The sequence below is a fragment of the Bactrocera dorsalis genome, chromosome 1, assembly GCF_023373825.1.
Source record: "Bactrocera dorsalis isolate Fly_Bdor chromosome 1, ASM2337382v1, whole genome shotgun sequence".
In the NCBI taxonomy this organism is placed as follows: Eukaryota; Metazoa; Arthropoda; class Insecta; order Diptera; family Tephritidae; genus Bactrocera; species Bactrocera dorsalis.
Genome location: NC_064303.1, coordinates 6,748,147 through 6,762,189, shown reverse-complemented (window position 1 = coordinate 6,762,189; position 14,043 = coordinate 6,748,147). Strand labels below are relative to the sequence as shown.

Genomic DNA, 14,043 nt, shown 5'->3' with positions numbered 1-14,043 from the left:
TGAGTCGATCGGTTAGCCGTTTCGGAGTTAAAAATGGTTTAGGAATACTCTCATATCATCGTAACTGGCTTAAAAAAAAAACAATTATTATCAAAAACCTTATATTGTCGACTTTACTTGACGAATGTGACTAAAAAGGTTGAAGGAAAATATTTTGGGTCTATCGGTTACCCGTTTTGGAGTTAAAAATGGTATACGAGTACGGTCATATCATTGTAACTGGCTTAAAAAATCAAAATTATTATCAAAACCTTTTTTTGTCGATTTTACATGATAAATGTGTCTTAAATGATCGAAAGAAGAGATTTCAAGTCTATCGGTTAGCCGTTTCGGAGTTAAAAATGGTTTACGAGGATGGTCGTATCGTTGAAACTATTTGCCGTATCACCTTAAAAATTTCGGAGACTATTTTTGAATATTATATCGACTTTTTGAATCTCACAAGTGGATCTAGTTCCTCAAGAACAATTCCTCTGCCTTAGGTGATGTTTCTGTCGTTATAAATCCTTGGTGAAATAATTGAAATGAAATATTACTAAGCCTTTCCACAAATCGGTTGACGCTACCGTTTGCCTTTCAGTGTCTTTAAAACCCAGCTCTAAAATTTTATTTTGTCTGTAATCTTTTACGAAATGAATTTCCAGATTTCTTTCATGCTGTTAAGAGCTCAGTTGTGTCTCGCCGTCGCGAAAACGGTTGACCAAACGCATTCACGCATTCTACCTTTCCTAAATTTTAAATATGCTTAATGCTCTTCATTCCCCAAAATCTTACAAATTCTCTTTCAACTCTTACAAAATTAAAACATTTCTCATAATTAGCAACGCTGAAGTTTACCTTTATCTCCTGCTCACTAATTGCGTTGAACTTTTCTTATACTTTACCTCACTGTCATCCCGAGTCAGCTGCACGTGACATATTTCTTTACATTTTCCAGACTTTCTTACGCAAATTAACAAAAAACAGTTGCTAAACTGAAATGTTGCATTTATAACGAGCTCTAAAGCTGGGAGGAAATGAGTTGTTTGAAGTGCGGAAGAACAACAAGCAGAAATATTTGGGTTTGCACCGTTTCCTTTGTGTTATATTCTCTTATACATGTATTTTTGCGAGCAGCCAGCTGTAAACGCACCTAAAAGTATGCTTGCTAACTTGCAAAAAGTTTTAGACACAGCGCACACATTTTTAATGAGTTTACACTGCGTGTGCGGAACAGGAGAGGGGTGGAGCTGCGTTAAGAGCTAAGGGATTAAACCCATAAATATTGTATATAGTTATTTGTATATAATTTTGACCTCTTTTGAGGCATTCTTAATTAACATACTTGTATAATGCTTAAGGTCTAAAAGTATGCTATAAAATGTATGGCCAAAAATTTAGAAAGATATAACTGGTAAAAATAAATTTGAATATATTAATTTTGAAACAGTCGGTGCTTATTTTAACTCATTTTGAGCTAAAATTGTGAAAAAGATAACGTTTGTTGCCAAAAGTTATGCTACAAAATGCATTTCTCTGTCTTAAAATTGTATATAGCGCTAAATATATGCTATAAAAGACTCTGTAGTGTCATATTAAACTATTAATTAAACTGTATTTAGCTCATAATGGTATGCTTCAAACTAGTATTAAAATCCACAAAATGCGCTTTAGCTCCAAAAGGTATGCTAAAAAATACCTTTCAGCGCTACATGCTCTACTACAAAAAATTAGCAAAAAATTTAGAAAGCTATACCTGGTACAAATAAATTAAAATTTATTCAAACATGCACCGAATGTTTATGACATGAAAAAGACAGCATTTGTTGCCAAAAATTTTGCTACAAAAGATAATTTCCTGTCACATAGTTGAGTAAGGCGTCTAAAGGTATGCTATTTGCTATGTAGTGTCATATGCTAAGCTAAAAACTGTATGTAGCTCCTACTGGTATGCTTCAAAATACTATAAAGCTCAGCTTGTTATGCTTAAAGCACTGTTTAGTTCCTAAAGTTATACTAAAAACTAATTTTCAGCGATACGTTGTGTATATTATTGTATGTAGAAAGAAATTTTGAAAGCTCTACCTGGTAGAAATAAATTTAAATTTATTAATTTTTAAATATTCGGTGATTATTTTAACTCATTTTGCGCTATCCTTAAGAAGAACAAATGCTTGGTTTTCCAAAATAGTGGAAAAGTCATCGCTTATCGTTTAACATTATGCTACAAAATACAATTCCCAGCCATATGTAAAGTTAAAAACTGTTTATTACTCCTAAAGGTGTGCTACAAAATAATATGTAGTGCCATATGTTATGCTAAAAAATATTTGCGTATTTTTCATATTTTGTTAAAAAATATATAACTCCTAAAGGTCTGCTAAAAATAGTTTCATCTCTTTCACATTTCGTTAAAAATTATATAGCTCTTAAAGGTATGCTACAAAATAAAATGTAGTGCCATATGTACTGCTAACTCCTAAAGTTATGCTAAAAAATAATTTCATCTTTCTTTCTCATCTTATGTTAAAAAGTTTTTATAGCTCCTAAAGGTATACTACTATCTTACTAAAAAAGTATGCACATCCTAGAGTTATGCTACACTACAACTTAAAATCAGCAATATTTTTAATTAAATCGTAGCACAGCTGTCGGCTGTTATACGCTACATTTGCTGAGTAAATGAAATAGCCTGATACTGTTGCACACATACAGAATGCTATAAAAAGAAAACATATTTCATTCCCGCAATGAAAATTAATGTTTTGTTATTGTCTGTTGACGATGCTGTCATTCATTTACTAACAAGTCGACAGCGGCTTTCTTGTCTTTTTGTGTTACCCATTTTCAACAAATATTTCCCCTACATTGTTTGCGCTCAGAAAAGTGGAAACCCAGTTTCTTTATGTGCTTGCTTTCCCAACTTGTACACCCCCTTTTTGTTACTCGTACAACATGTTCTCGTCAACTTATTTTCCGTTCTCGGTTAATAGCTGTAGCGGCAAAAACAATTGCTGCTCTCGCTGCTCCTGTTGCTGTGCAAGCATTGCGGGTGCTGATGCTCCTGCTTCATGGCACAGAATAAATACAGCATGTAAATACGGGAAAAAGTATAAAAAACGAGGCGGCGTACCTGTATGACTGTTTTGCCGGTGATACGATTGAAATGCACTGAGGCAGCTGTTGAATGCTTATGTCGGTCCATACGGAAAGTTTTATGAGGTTGAGTTGGTGCATGCCGTTGGCAGTGAAGTTTTAATCCTGATAAACAAATTACTCGAGCACATACTTTCCTCTTCCCGCAAATGTGTGTATGTATTTGCAATTGGTGAGCACTGATAAATGCTCCATGAAGATTTTGCAGAGCTTAAAGTGAAATAATTATTCAGCGGCGCACTTTTTTACATGTTTTCAATGGTGCGTTGTTCAACTGGATACTGAGTACTCATATATAAATTGTTTTTAGTTCCAATTTTGCTAAGTTTAATTTGTAATTTCTGAGTACTGCTTGTTTCTAAAGTAAATGAAATCGACACTAAACACTTCTAATCGAAGCTATGCAATATGACTCTATGCTTAGTAATTTCGTAAAAATCAGTACCGGTTACTTTTACTGCCTATTTGGTACACGAAATGATTACTGAATAATGGTAGCTCACTCTGATCACTGTAAATCAGCATTGAGAACTTTCGTGCTTATGTTTATAATTTATTGTGTGCCCAAAATCCATAAGAATTACATTTAAACGAGGAAGCCTTAACGACTAGTTTCCTTAATTAGTAATGGGTTTTCTACTACTTTTGAAGTACAACTGTCGGTCGGTCTGGCCCGAGAGGACAAAAGTTCACCTGTTGTTCACTCTGTCCTTTGCGAGCTCACGTCTTCAAACTTGCGTTTTTTCATTACATGGACACACATCGATTCCATTATCGTCATCAGCCACCGCGTATGTCCTGCGACGTTTACTGGTTGAAGTATGTAAGCTAGATGGATGAAACAAATTGCATCGTCTAGAGTCTATAAGAGTACATCTCAAGTACATATAGATACTTATGCACTTGGTCCCATCATTGTATGCCTGGTCGCTCTTGCTTTCTTTGTCCATCCATAGTTTTCGAATCACAGAAGCTTTCCGTTGATGCATCGCATTCCATGCTTACAACATGTCCTAACCAACACATTCCTTGATAGAAATGCACTGAACTACATACATATATATTATTTTTATGTCCAATAGAGCGTATACAGTTCGTGGTTTCATCTTATGGGACCACAGACCTTGCAGAGAACAGCGTTCTGGCATGCTCCCAAGTGTTTTATTATCTCAGTTCGTTATCCTACATATTACTGCGCCATATAAAAGTATTCCCGTTCTATAATTGACTTACAGAGTGTAATTTTTGTTCATCAAGGGAGAGAACTGGTTCCCAATACCCTACCGTTCCCATATGGACACCTGGCAAGACTTGTTCTGTGCTTGATCTCCAGGCTTAGATTGTTGCTGATATTTGTGCTAGTTCCGAGATAAACAAAGACTTCCACTTTTCAAAGGGAGAGACTATGATCTGGATAACGGTATATTCCAAATCATAGTCTCTCGCTCTTTTTCTCTTTATTTTTCTCTCTTTCTTTCTCTCTGTCTCTCTCTCTCTCTCTTTTTCATTGGTTATCATACACTCATATTGAAACATAATTTGAGTTTTGGTTATAAAATGGTTATATATTGGTTATCACACACTCATATTGAAACATAATTTGAGTTTTGGTTATAAAATTGTTATACATTGGTTATTATATCTGACAGCTATTATTTTGACGATACGTTGTTTTATATTTTAGATGACGATTTGTAAATTATTTTGAGGTCTTGTACTGCTCGACGGCTTTATTTTGAACGATCAACTTTGATGGAGATATGCCTCCTGAATTCACATACAGCTATGGACAGAGATTTAGCGCACTTGCATTCATAATTAGAAATATTACCGTTACTTTTAAGAGAGCGATATTTTCATGAATTTGTTATTAGTAGATCAATATTGCTTCTGTCGCCTCTTTAAATGCGTGGAAAATAACCGTTATCATTTCCCCTCAGATACCGTTAATTTGTTTTTGTTACATTTCCTCATACATTCGTTGGACAATGATTTAGCGCACTTATAGTTTTCGGTCATTAGTTGTGTTTGGTCCAACAAAGAATTAATCTCAGTTGTGAATTTGTATTCAATAGTTTTAGTAATATTACAAATTTTAATAAAATGGCTAGAGGGAAATACTGTTCGATTGAAAAAATAAAAATTATTTGGGACCTTTACAAAAACGGTACAAATCAAGTAAAAATTGCTCAAATGGTAAAATGTTCAAGAAAAATGGTGTACAATGCCATCAAAAATGTTAAGAGTGATCCAAATTTGTTGAAACAAAACAAAGTTCGTAAAACTCCCCCTCGCAAAACAAATCCCCGCGAGGATAAAATAATGCTTAGAAAGTGTAAAGCTGATCCTTTCAAATCCTCACGCGCGATTATGGCCGAAGTCAGTGCAGAATTGGACTTAAATGTGTCAAGTAGACTAGTACGAAGACGTTTAAATGAAAATAATTTGTATGGACGTGTGAGCAGAAAAAAACCGCTATTGTCGAAAAAAAATATTAAAGCGCGTTTGTCATTCGCTCATAGCCATAGATCAAAAGATTTAAATTTTTGGAAAAGGATACTTTTTACGGACGAAACTAAAATAAACCGCATTGGTCCTGATGGTAAAACATTTGTACATCGTGAAAAAAATCAAGCAGTCAATCCAAGGTACACCGTAAGACCGTAAAGCATGGGGGAGGAAATTTAAAAGTATGGGGATCGTTTTCATGCCGTGGAGTTGCACCCCTAGTAAAGATTGAAGGGAATATGGATAAATTTACATACCTTAATATACTGAGGAATACAATGGAGCCATATTCCTATGATATTATGCCTGTAAACTGGATCTTTATGCACGACAACGATCCCAAGCATACAGCAAATGTGGTAAAAAACTGGCTTGCGCAAGAAAAAATTCCACTTCTCGATTGGCCAGCGCAAAGTCCTGATCTAAACCCGATCGAGAACTTGTGGAATGATGTCAAAGAAAAAGTTGGGCAAAGAAAATTTAAAAATTGCGACGAACTTTGGGCAGGAGTACAGGAAGCGTGGAACTCTATTCCTTTGGGCAGATGCCAAAGGTTAATAGAGAGCTTGCCACGCAGATGCGAAGCGGTGATAACGAATAACGGTTATTCCACTAAGTATTAACCAAGTTACATATAATATCAGAGAAATTTCACGCCACGTGTTAATAATATTTATTTTTCCGTACTGATCTTTTAAAGTGCGCTAAATACTTGTCCAAGCCAATTTTGACTTAATAATGTAAACTGAACAAAACGTTGTATTTTTATTATAGAAAACTAAGAAATTTTGGACTACTTTAGTTTTTAGTGAGGTAATAAATAGTTTTTTTACATTATAACGATTCTACTTTCTTTAAATATAACATTATTAAGCATCATATTTCACATTAAGAAAGTGCGCTAAATCTCTGTCCATAGCTGTATATTGCAGTTACATAAATTTGTACATAAAATGCTCTCTTCGTGCTCCTGTTTGAAAACAGAGTTTTCACATCTCAGTTTGTTAATCGAATGAATGCATCCCAAATAAGCTCACTTCCGTTCAATATGCTCGTTCACAGACGGTGAAGGTGTAGTGCGGGCAATTTGAGTATGTGAGTGTGTCCGATAAAGAACACACATAAGCTTAAGTAAGCTTTTCATATGCTGCAGTGCATTCGATATTTACTCTCCATAGAGCAAAGGCAACAACAGCAGCAACAGAAGATAAATAAATAAATTTTCCACTTCAACGCAATCATTATTTGCTCGGAGTTGAAAGCAGAGATTTTAATTGACGTTTGTAAAAAGTTGAAAGTTGTTGTAGTACAAAAATCGTTTTATGTTTTCATTTTCATCATTTCCTTTATTATCTTTCTGCACTAACTACTCTCTGGCAGTCAGTTCGCTTGACTCTGCACAAATGGTTGCCACGGCGCTTGGCAGTTGTCAGAACTATGGGTTTGAACTTTATTTTACATTTTCATATGTTGTGCTTTATTTCTGCTTTTAATTTGTGTTTTTTTTTCTTTGTTTTTTTGTATTAATGTGTGTTTGTTGGAGTACAGATAAAAGTTGTGAACAGTTTTGAAAGTAGCACACATTTTCTAATTAGTGCAGTTTGACTTAGTTTATTGATGTTAATGAAAAGCATTTTTCAAATAACTGTATATGCAGTTATATGGTATGTTATACATATGTATAGATAGCAATGAATATGTAATTTAATATAAAACCACTGATTTAGGTCGATTATCGCAGCCTTATTATAGAAAACTAAGCATAAAAGTAAGTATATGTCAAAGAGGTGCTTATAGAGAACTCAGTAGGTCAATACTGTTGCGAGCGATCTTATTATTGAGAAATAATTTCTAAATATGTATATTTAAATAAAACATTTGAATTAGCATTTTCCTTTGACAAATGGCATTTATTATTCTAAAAACCTACTTAACTTGATAGATAAATAAATGAGGATTGCACGGCGACCTAAGATCTACTGTGCGTTGCTTTTTTCAAATATCAAAGGATACTTTCGATTGATTAAGTGTAAATAGCTACGCCTTTAATTAAATTTTTAATGATTATGTTATTATGAAGTGTTCTGAATGCCGATATACATAACTATCTATATTTATTATGTTATATTCTATACATGCGTGCATTTATAAATCTACGAATGGTTTTTGCATACGAACAGCAGGTTCTGCTAAGTGGCAGAATTTATGATTAATTTTCATAAGTGTTGTTATTAAAAATATTTCCACAATATTGTTTCTTCTTTTTTCCAAAAAAAAATAAAAACATGCTTGCCACTTGGATGATACTGTTGTAAAAAACATAAAAAATTATTAAAAAATAAAAATAATAAATAAATCAATAATAAAAAAAAAATATATATTAAAAAAATTTCATAAAAACATGAAATATATCAAAATATATAAATAAAAATAAAATCAAAAAAACATAAAAATATAAAAAAAAAATTTAAAAATATTAAAAAAAAATAATTAAAAATAAAATAAAAAAATGTCTGACAACATGAAACAAAAACACAAAACAAAATTAATTAAATTTATAATTAAAAATATAAAAAATATTAAATATATGATAAATAAAAAAAAATATACAAAAATTCTAAATATTAAAAAAATAAAAATTATAATAATTTATTATCATCAATACAAAAACAAAAAAATTATCAAAAAATATAATAAAAATATATAAACAAAAAACACGAAACAAAATTAATTAAATTTATAAAAAAATATATTTCAAACAAACCATAATTCCCTACGAAACAGTATCGCGGAGATCAGCACCCATCAAGAAGAACAATAAAATACGCTCAAAACAGCCGCGTCTTTCCAAGAAAGTGAAATTTATCAGTAAGTATTCCAAAAATATTTATTGTAACTATGCTATGTGATTTTCTCGCTCTTTCAATAAGAGCGCTACAAACATTTTTTTTTTAAATAAAACAAAAACGTTTGTGATATCAATGAAATTCTTTACTCCTGTGAAAGTACATGTGTACGTACTCCATGAGTCGCGGCTTGGTGCGGTTTATGGGGCAGCGGCATCATTGGGCCGTACTTCTTCCGCAATGATCAAGACCGGCACGTTACTGTGAATGGAAATCGCTACCGCTCAATGACAACCGAATATTTTTGGGACGAATTTGATTTTATGGACTTGGACTATATGTGGTTCCAACAGGAGTACGCCACAAGCCACACAGCAAAGTCACAATCGATATATCGAAAACCAAGTTTATTGCACGTGTTATCTCACGAAATTACCTAGTCAATTGGCCGCCTCGGTCGTGCGACTTGACGCCGTTAGACTATTCCTTGCGAAGCTACGTCAAGTCTATGGTTTATGCCAACAAACCAGTGATGATTAATGAACTTCGTACGAATATGGCACATGAAATTGCAGCAATATAGGCCGATTTATGCTTGAAAACCGTCGAAAATTGGGTTCAGTGACTGGACTTCTGCAAACGTGCCCATGGTGCTCGTGCAAAGGAAATCGAGATCCATATATAATGGTATCGAATGTACTTTCACGAATTGATATCCCAAACCGTTTTTGTTTTATTTAGCTCGAAGCCGTGATTGTGAAAACTAAAGAATTTTCGACTCATTTTTGGAAAAAAAATTAACAGATTTATGTTTTATGCAATATATGAGCCCTAAAAGACTAGGCCTGGCCACTTCAGTTCAACAAATATGTTTTACTTACCACAAATTTCTAAAAAGGGTATATGAAATTATATTCGAAATTACCTAAAAGTGATTCTTGTATACTGAAACTAATTTGAAAATGGCCCAGCGATTACTTGATGGAATTTACTAGGTATGTATTAAGGATCGAATACAAATACACCAAGAAAGCCTTGGACACTGTATACTTTGTGCTGCCTTAAGTTCTACTACAAGTTCAGGCCATTATAAAAAAAAGCTCCTGTGTTGTGATTTTTTGATAGGCAGATCAGGCATTGAATTTGTCTCTCAATTTGTTTCTCAAAAAGATTCGTCAATAATATGCTTAGACAAGTAACATTCTTCCCTTTTTTGCTTTCTAAATGGAGTACACGGAATATTTGCTAACTGAAGGAACAAGTGCTAATGATACCTTTTCAACATCCCTTATACTGTGAAAATTTTTATTCATATCGATTTTAGAGAAAATATGTCGAGAAAAACTATTTTCAGAGAACATTTTAGATCACAAAAGTCGAATAGTATTCATAACCAGATTTTATACAGATATAACATAAAAAGTGTTAATATTAAAAAATCTGTACGCAGTAGTGACATAAAAATGTATGATCGGCAAATAAAATTATTTTCAAAAATAACCTCAAAATCGCCTTTTGAAAGATACTACCCATAATTAACCACAGTTAATGTACACTGTCGTTATTTTTAGAATTAAATAGCCCTTTCTCTTCAAATCAACTTTCATTAATTGAACTTCTGTGCATTCTGACAAATTTCGTATGAAATATTAATCACGTTCTAAGCTCACATATATTTAACACGCATTCAAATTGTGTCTTTAAAGTAAATGTCTGCCTTGCGTGACCTTATGTAATAATTCAGCGCAAATATTTGTCAACACAAAATAATGTGCCATATTTTTTACCGCTGCTATTTATTTAATTTTGGTTAAATTACAACAAAAATAGAATGCAATATTTTCACTAATTTGTTTTACCTTGATTTCAACTATTTTAATATTGCTGATAGATTAGAGCCCTATATTTAGGTACATTTAAAGCTCATAAAATGAATCGCTTGGTAGAAAGCTGCACCTATTTAAGTATCTTATCGACCCACCACCTGGCTAGTGGCATTGGCGTCATATTGCAGACAACTTAATTGATACAGGAATGAAGAGAAACAAGAAATACCCTTCCGAAACTAGAGTACCCTTCACGAGTTAAAAAGTTGCTAGAGAAGCACTTGATTTTCATCGGTCAATTTGTATGGCAGCTATATGCTTTAGTGGTTCGATCTGGGCAATTTGTTCAGGAATTGTGCTGTTACCTTAGAAAATAATCTGTGTCAAATTTCATGAAGATATCTCGTCACATAAAAAAGTTTCCCATATAAGGACTAGACTTTGTCGATCAGTTTGTATGACAGCTATATGCTATAGTGGTCCGATCTGAACGAATTCTTCAGAAAGTGTGAGCACTGTCTTTGACAATAATCTACGACAAGTTTCGAGAAAACATCTTATCAAATAAAAAAGTTTTCCATACAAAAACTTGATTTTGATCGATCAGTTTGTATGGCAGCTATATGCTATAGTGGTCCAATATCGGCGATTCCGACTAATTAGTAGCTTCTTGTAGAGAAACAGACGTGCGCAAAATTTCAGCACGATATCTCAAGTACTGAGGAAATAGTTCGAATACACACTTAATAGGGTATAGTTCAGGGTATAAAAGTGGTGGTGTGAACAACTCTGTCACGTACGCACATTTGCAGGGTGCACTTTTTGAAGAAACTTAATAATGCTTACATGTACTTATGCATGTATTTATTTGTTGTTGTAGTGGTGTCGATTAATTTGAGGTGGCAATGGGGCGCCGTTAACGGCGAACGTAGCGGCAAATGGCTATTGTTGGGCGATTACCGCACGTACAATGAATTGTGTTGTAGTGTCTAGTGCAGGGGTGGGGTTTATATTTACTGTTATGCTGATTATGTCTGCCGACCAGTCAGGCTAACGTCAAAACTTATCGGCTACCGTGGACTTCAAGCGTTTGTTGGCTTGTCGTGACGTCTTTGAAGCCGCCTTCTTGCTGCCTTCACCGGGGTTTTCTTCTACATTTTTTTTTGCTGTTAACTGTTCGTCTCCGACGGTGTGTCATAAAATGGCGTCCTGTTTCATGTCTATGTCCGTACCTGGCGTAGCATTTACCTGACTACAACAACAACAACATTAACGTGGTAACATTATTACACTACAAAAGAAAGGTAAAAATAAAAATGAAAAGCAACAACAGCAATGCTTGCCAACGGAGACAACAAGAAGGAAGTGCGCTTGCAATGAAAGCTAAAAATAAAAGGACAAACACACCGAGGTAAAGTTGGCTTATTATTATGCCCCTGGGTGTTGTTTGCGCTGTTGTGGTTGCCAGCGTGTTTGGCAGAACGTCAGACGGGGCTGCGGAGGTGGCAACAGCGAGCCAATTGTGTTATTAAAAAGCAAACTGTAGCCGGCAAAGTTAGAAATGTAACATTGTATGGGTAAATGTGCTCCGAAGCCGCTGTGTTTGGGTTAAAAAATGAGGGTCCACTGTTGTTTGTTGCATGTGGCGGCAAGTAAAACTTTTTTATTCGTTTTTTGTTTCGGTCAGGTAATGGCTCAGTACGTACATGAGTCATCTACTAAATTGTTGTTATTTTGTTTACGGCTACTCGGCTTGCTTTGTAGTATTCGACGTGTAAGCGCCCATTATGTGTAGTCTCCGTCGTATAGGAGGGTTTAACAACTGTCCGAAGCGTCTGGCCGGCGCCATGAAAATGTATAGTTTGTCGCATTACAATGCTACACCATTACGATATGTATGCAGGCATCCACATAACTGTAATAATATATCCTTTCTGCCATTATATACTCGAGTAAATGTACGAGGCCTTATTGTAATGAGCCTTAATCGCAGCTAGGCGCTCTTATTTGAGGACATTACGTGTATTAACGCTTATGAAATAATGATTTTCGTAAGTTTTCCACCTTTTGTTGAAATTTTGAGTATAGTATGGTGGTGTAAACACACACCAACTTGCACTTAATTTTGAGGATTTGTTGTTACGTAAACGTAATTTAATGGTTTTGAAATTTATTTTGAAAAAGTTTAGTGTAACCGAGACAAATTTTGAAGTGCCTTTTCAAATATGTGAAGTTCAAATTACTAGTTTATTGCTTTCTTATTATTTATTTTATGATCTTAGAAGGCCATTCATGCCGAGAATTTTATGACCAAAAATCGCTTTGATAAAACAAATAGATCCTCTGTTTTGTTTTTAATTTAGACCTTTATTTAAGAAAAGTATATACATTAGTATTATTAAAAGCGTTGCCGATCTGAGGCTATGTATAGCATTTTCCCATCTTTCAGGCAATTTTTGGATTCAATTCCAAAGAACTGTGCCAACTTTGTTGGCGGTCAAGAAAGAATCAAGCCAATTTTTGATACACTGTTATGATTTTAGCTGAATTCCAGCATTCTATACCGAACGGAGCAAATGGTGATCAGAAGTGAAGGTATATGGTGCGAAAACTCCAACCGCTGTTTTCCAAACGCATTTTAAACAATTTTCCAGTGTGTTGTAATAATAAAAATCATTGCCTCATGTCTCGTCGCGAATTCCGGTTATTTTTCGGCAATCGCTCGCATCAATTTGATGATTTCGGTAGCGTTCCTTCTTCTTTATTGACATAGACATCGCTTCCACGGTTATAGATCTTTTCATTGCTGTATATAAAAGAATCGTTTCTGGCCAATCCCAAGAGAATTGCGCTCAGAGAACTTCCCCACTTGCGTCAACTTCTACACACTCACCATTCTCTCCGCCCTCGTTCCATACTAATGATTTCGGCTTTAGAAGCTCATAATACAGCCCGTACTTCTGATCAAACCAAATACGGAGGATTGTCATAATGGATTTATTTTTTATTAGCAATCACAATCCGATGTAAAAATTACGTCTTTTTGTTGTGTTCAAGCAGGATTTATGACTTGCAAAATCGTCTTTGAACGTTCCTTGAATTCAATTTATATGACCCCAATTTCCTTAGTGTTGAATGTGTACGGCTGCTTTTAAACATTTCGAAACGGTTGTTTGAGTCACTCTGAAAGATTCTCTGAGGTCTTCTTATGTTTGGAAACAATATTCATCGAATAATGATTTTAGTTATTTATCTTCAAATTATTTTGCCAGTCCTGGGTAACGTTCTATGACCTCCAATTCAAACCTACTTTTAAGTCGTGGAAACCGCTTTCAGATGTTCGTTTAGTTAAATGATGTTCAACAAAAACGTCTACCAATATAATTATGATGACTTTCGACTGAGGGTTTGTTCATATTAAAGTAATGGAAGAAGAACTCCCACACACTTTTTCAGGCACGAAATTCGGCATACTTTTTTGTACTGTTATTTACACTTCAAATAAATGACATTTACAGAAATAGATGCATGAGGACAGTAACTTTCCAAAGAGTGCTGGGAATGTTGGAACCATGGAATAATAATCATGTTACGCTAGCTCAAACCAGTAAACAAAATTCAGTATAAAGCGACCAAAGTTGTCCAACCATTGTACGAGTAGCGAGGACATTAATATTTAGATTTTGTTATTTAATCTATCAAATACAGAAAATCCAATTTCGATATAA

General features: G+C 34.2%; 1 protein-coding gene across 4 annotated transcripts in view; it reads left to right on the top strand.

Moving 5' to 3' along the window:
* Positions 1 to 14,043, top strand: part of LOC105225332 (stathmin) — a 221,960-nt gene that overhangs the window by 135,697 nt on the left and 72,220 nt on the right. For 2 of the 4 annotated variants that reach the window (XM_049446681.1, XM_049446682.1), the window contains exon 2: positions 8,428 to 8,511. The exons of the other annotated variants lie outside the window; for them this stretch is intronic. In XM_049446681.1, the coding sequence (XP_049302638.1) occupies positions 8,428 to 8,511 (84 nt within the window). The remainder of the gene's footprint in view (positions 1 to 8,427; positions 8,512 to 14,043) is intronic. 4 annotated transcript variants of the gene reach the window in all.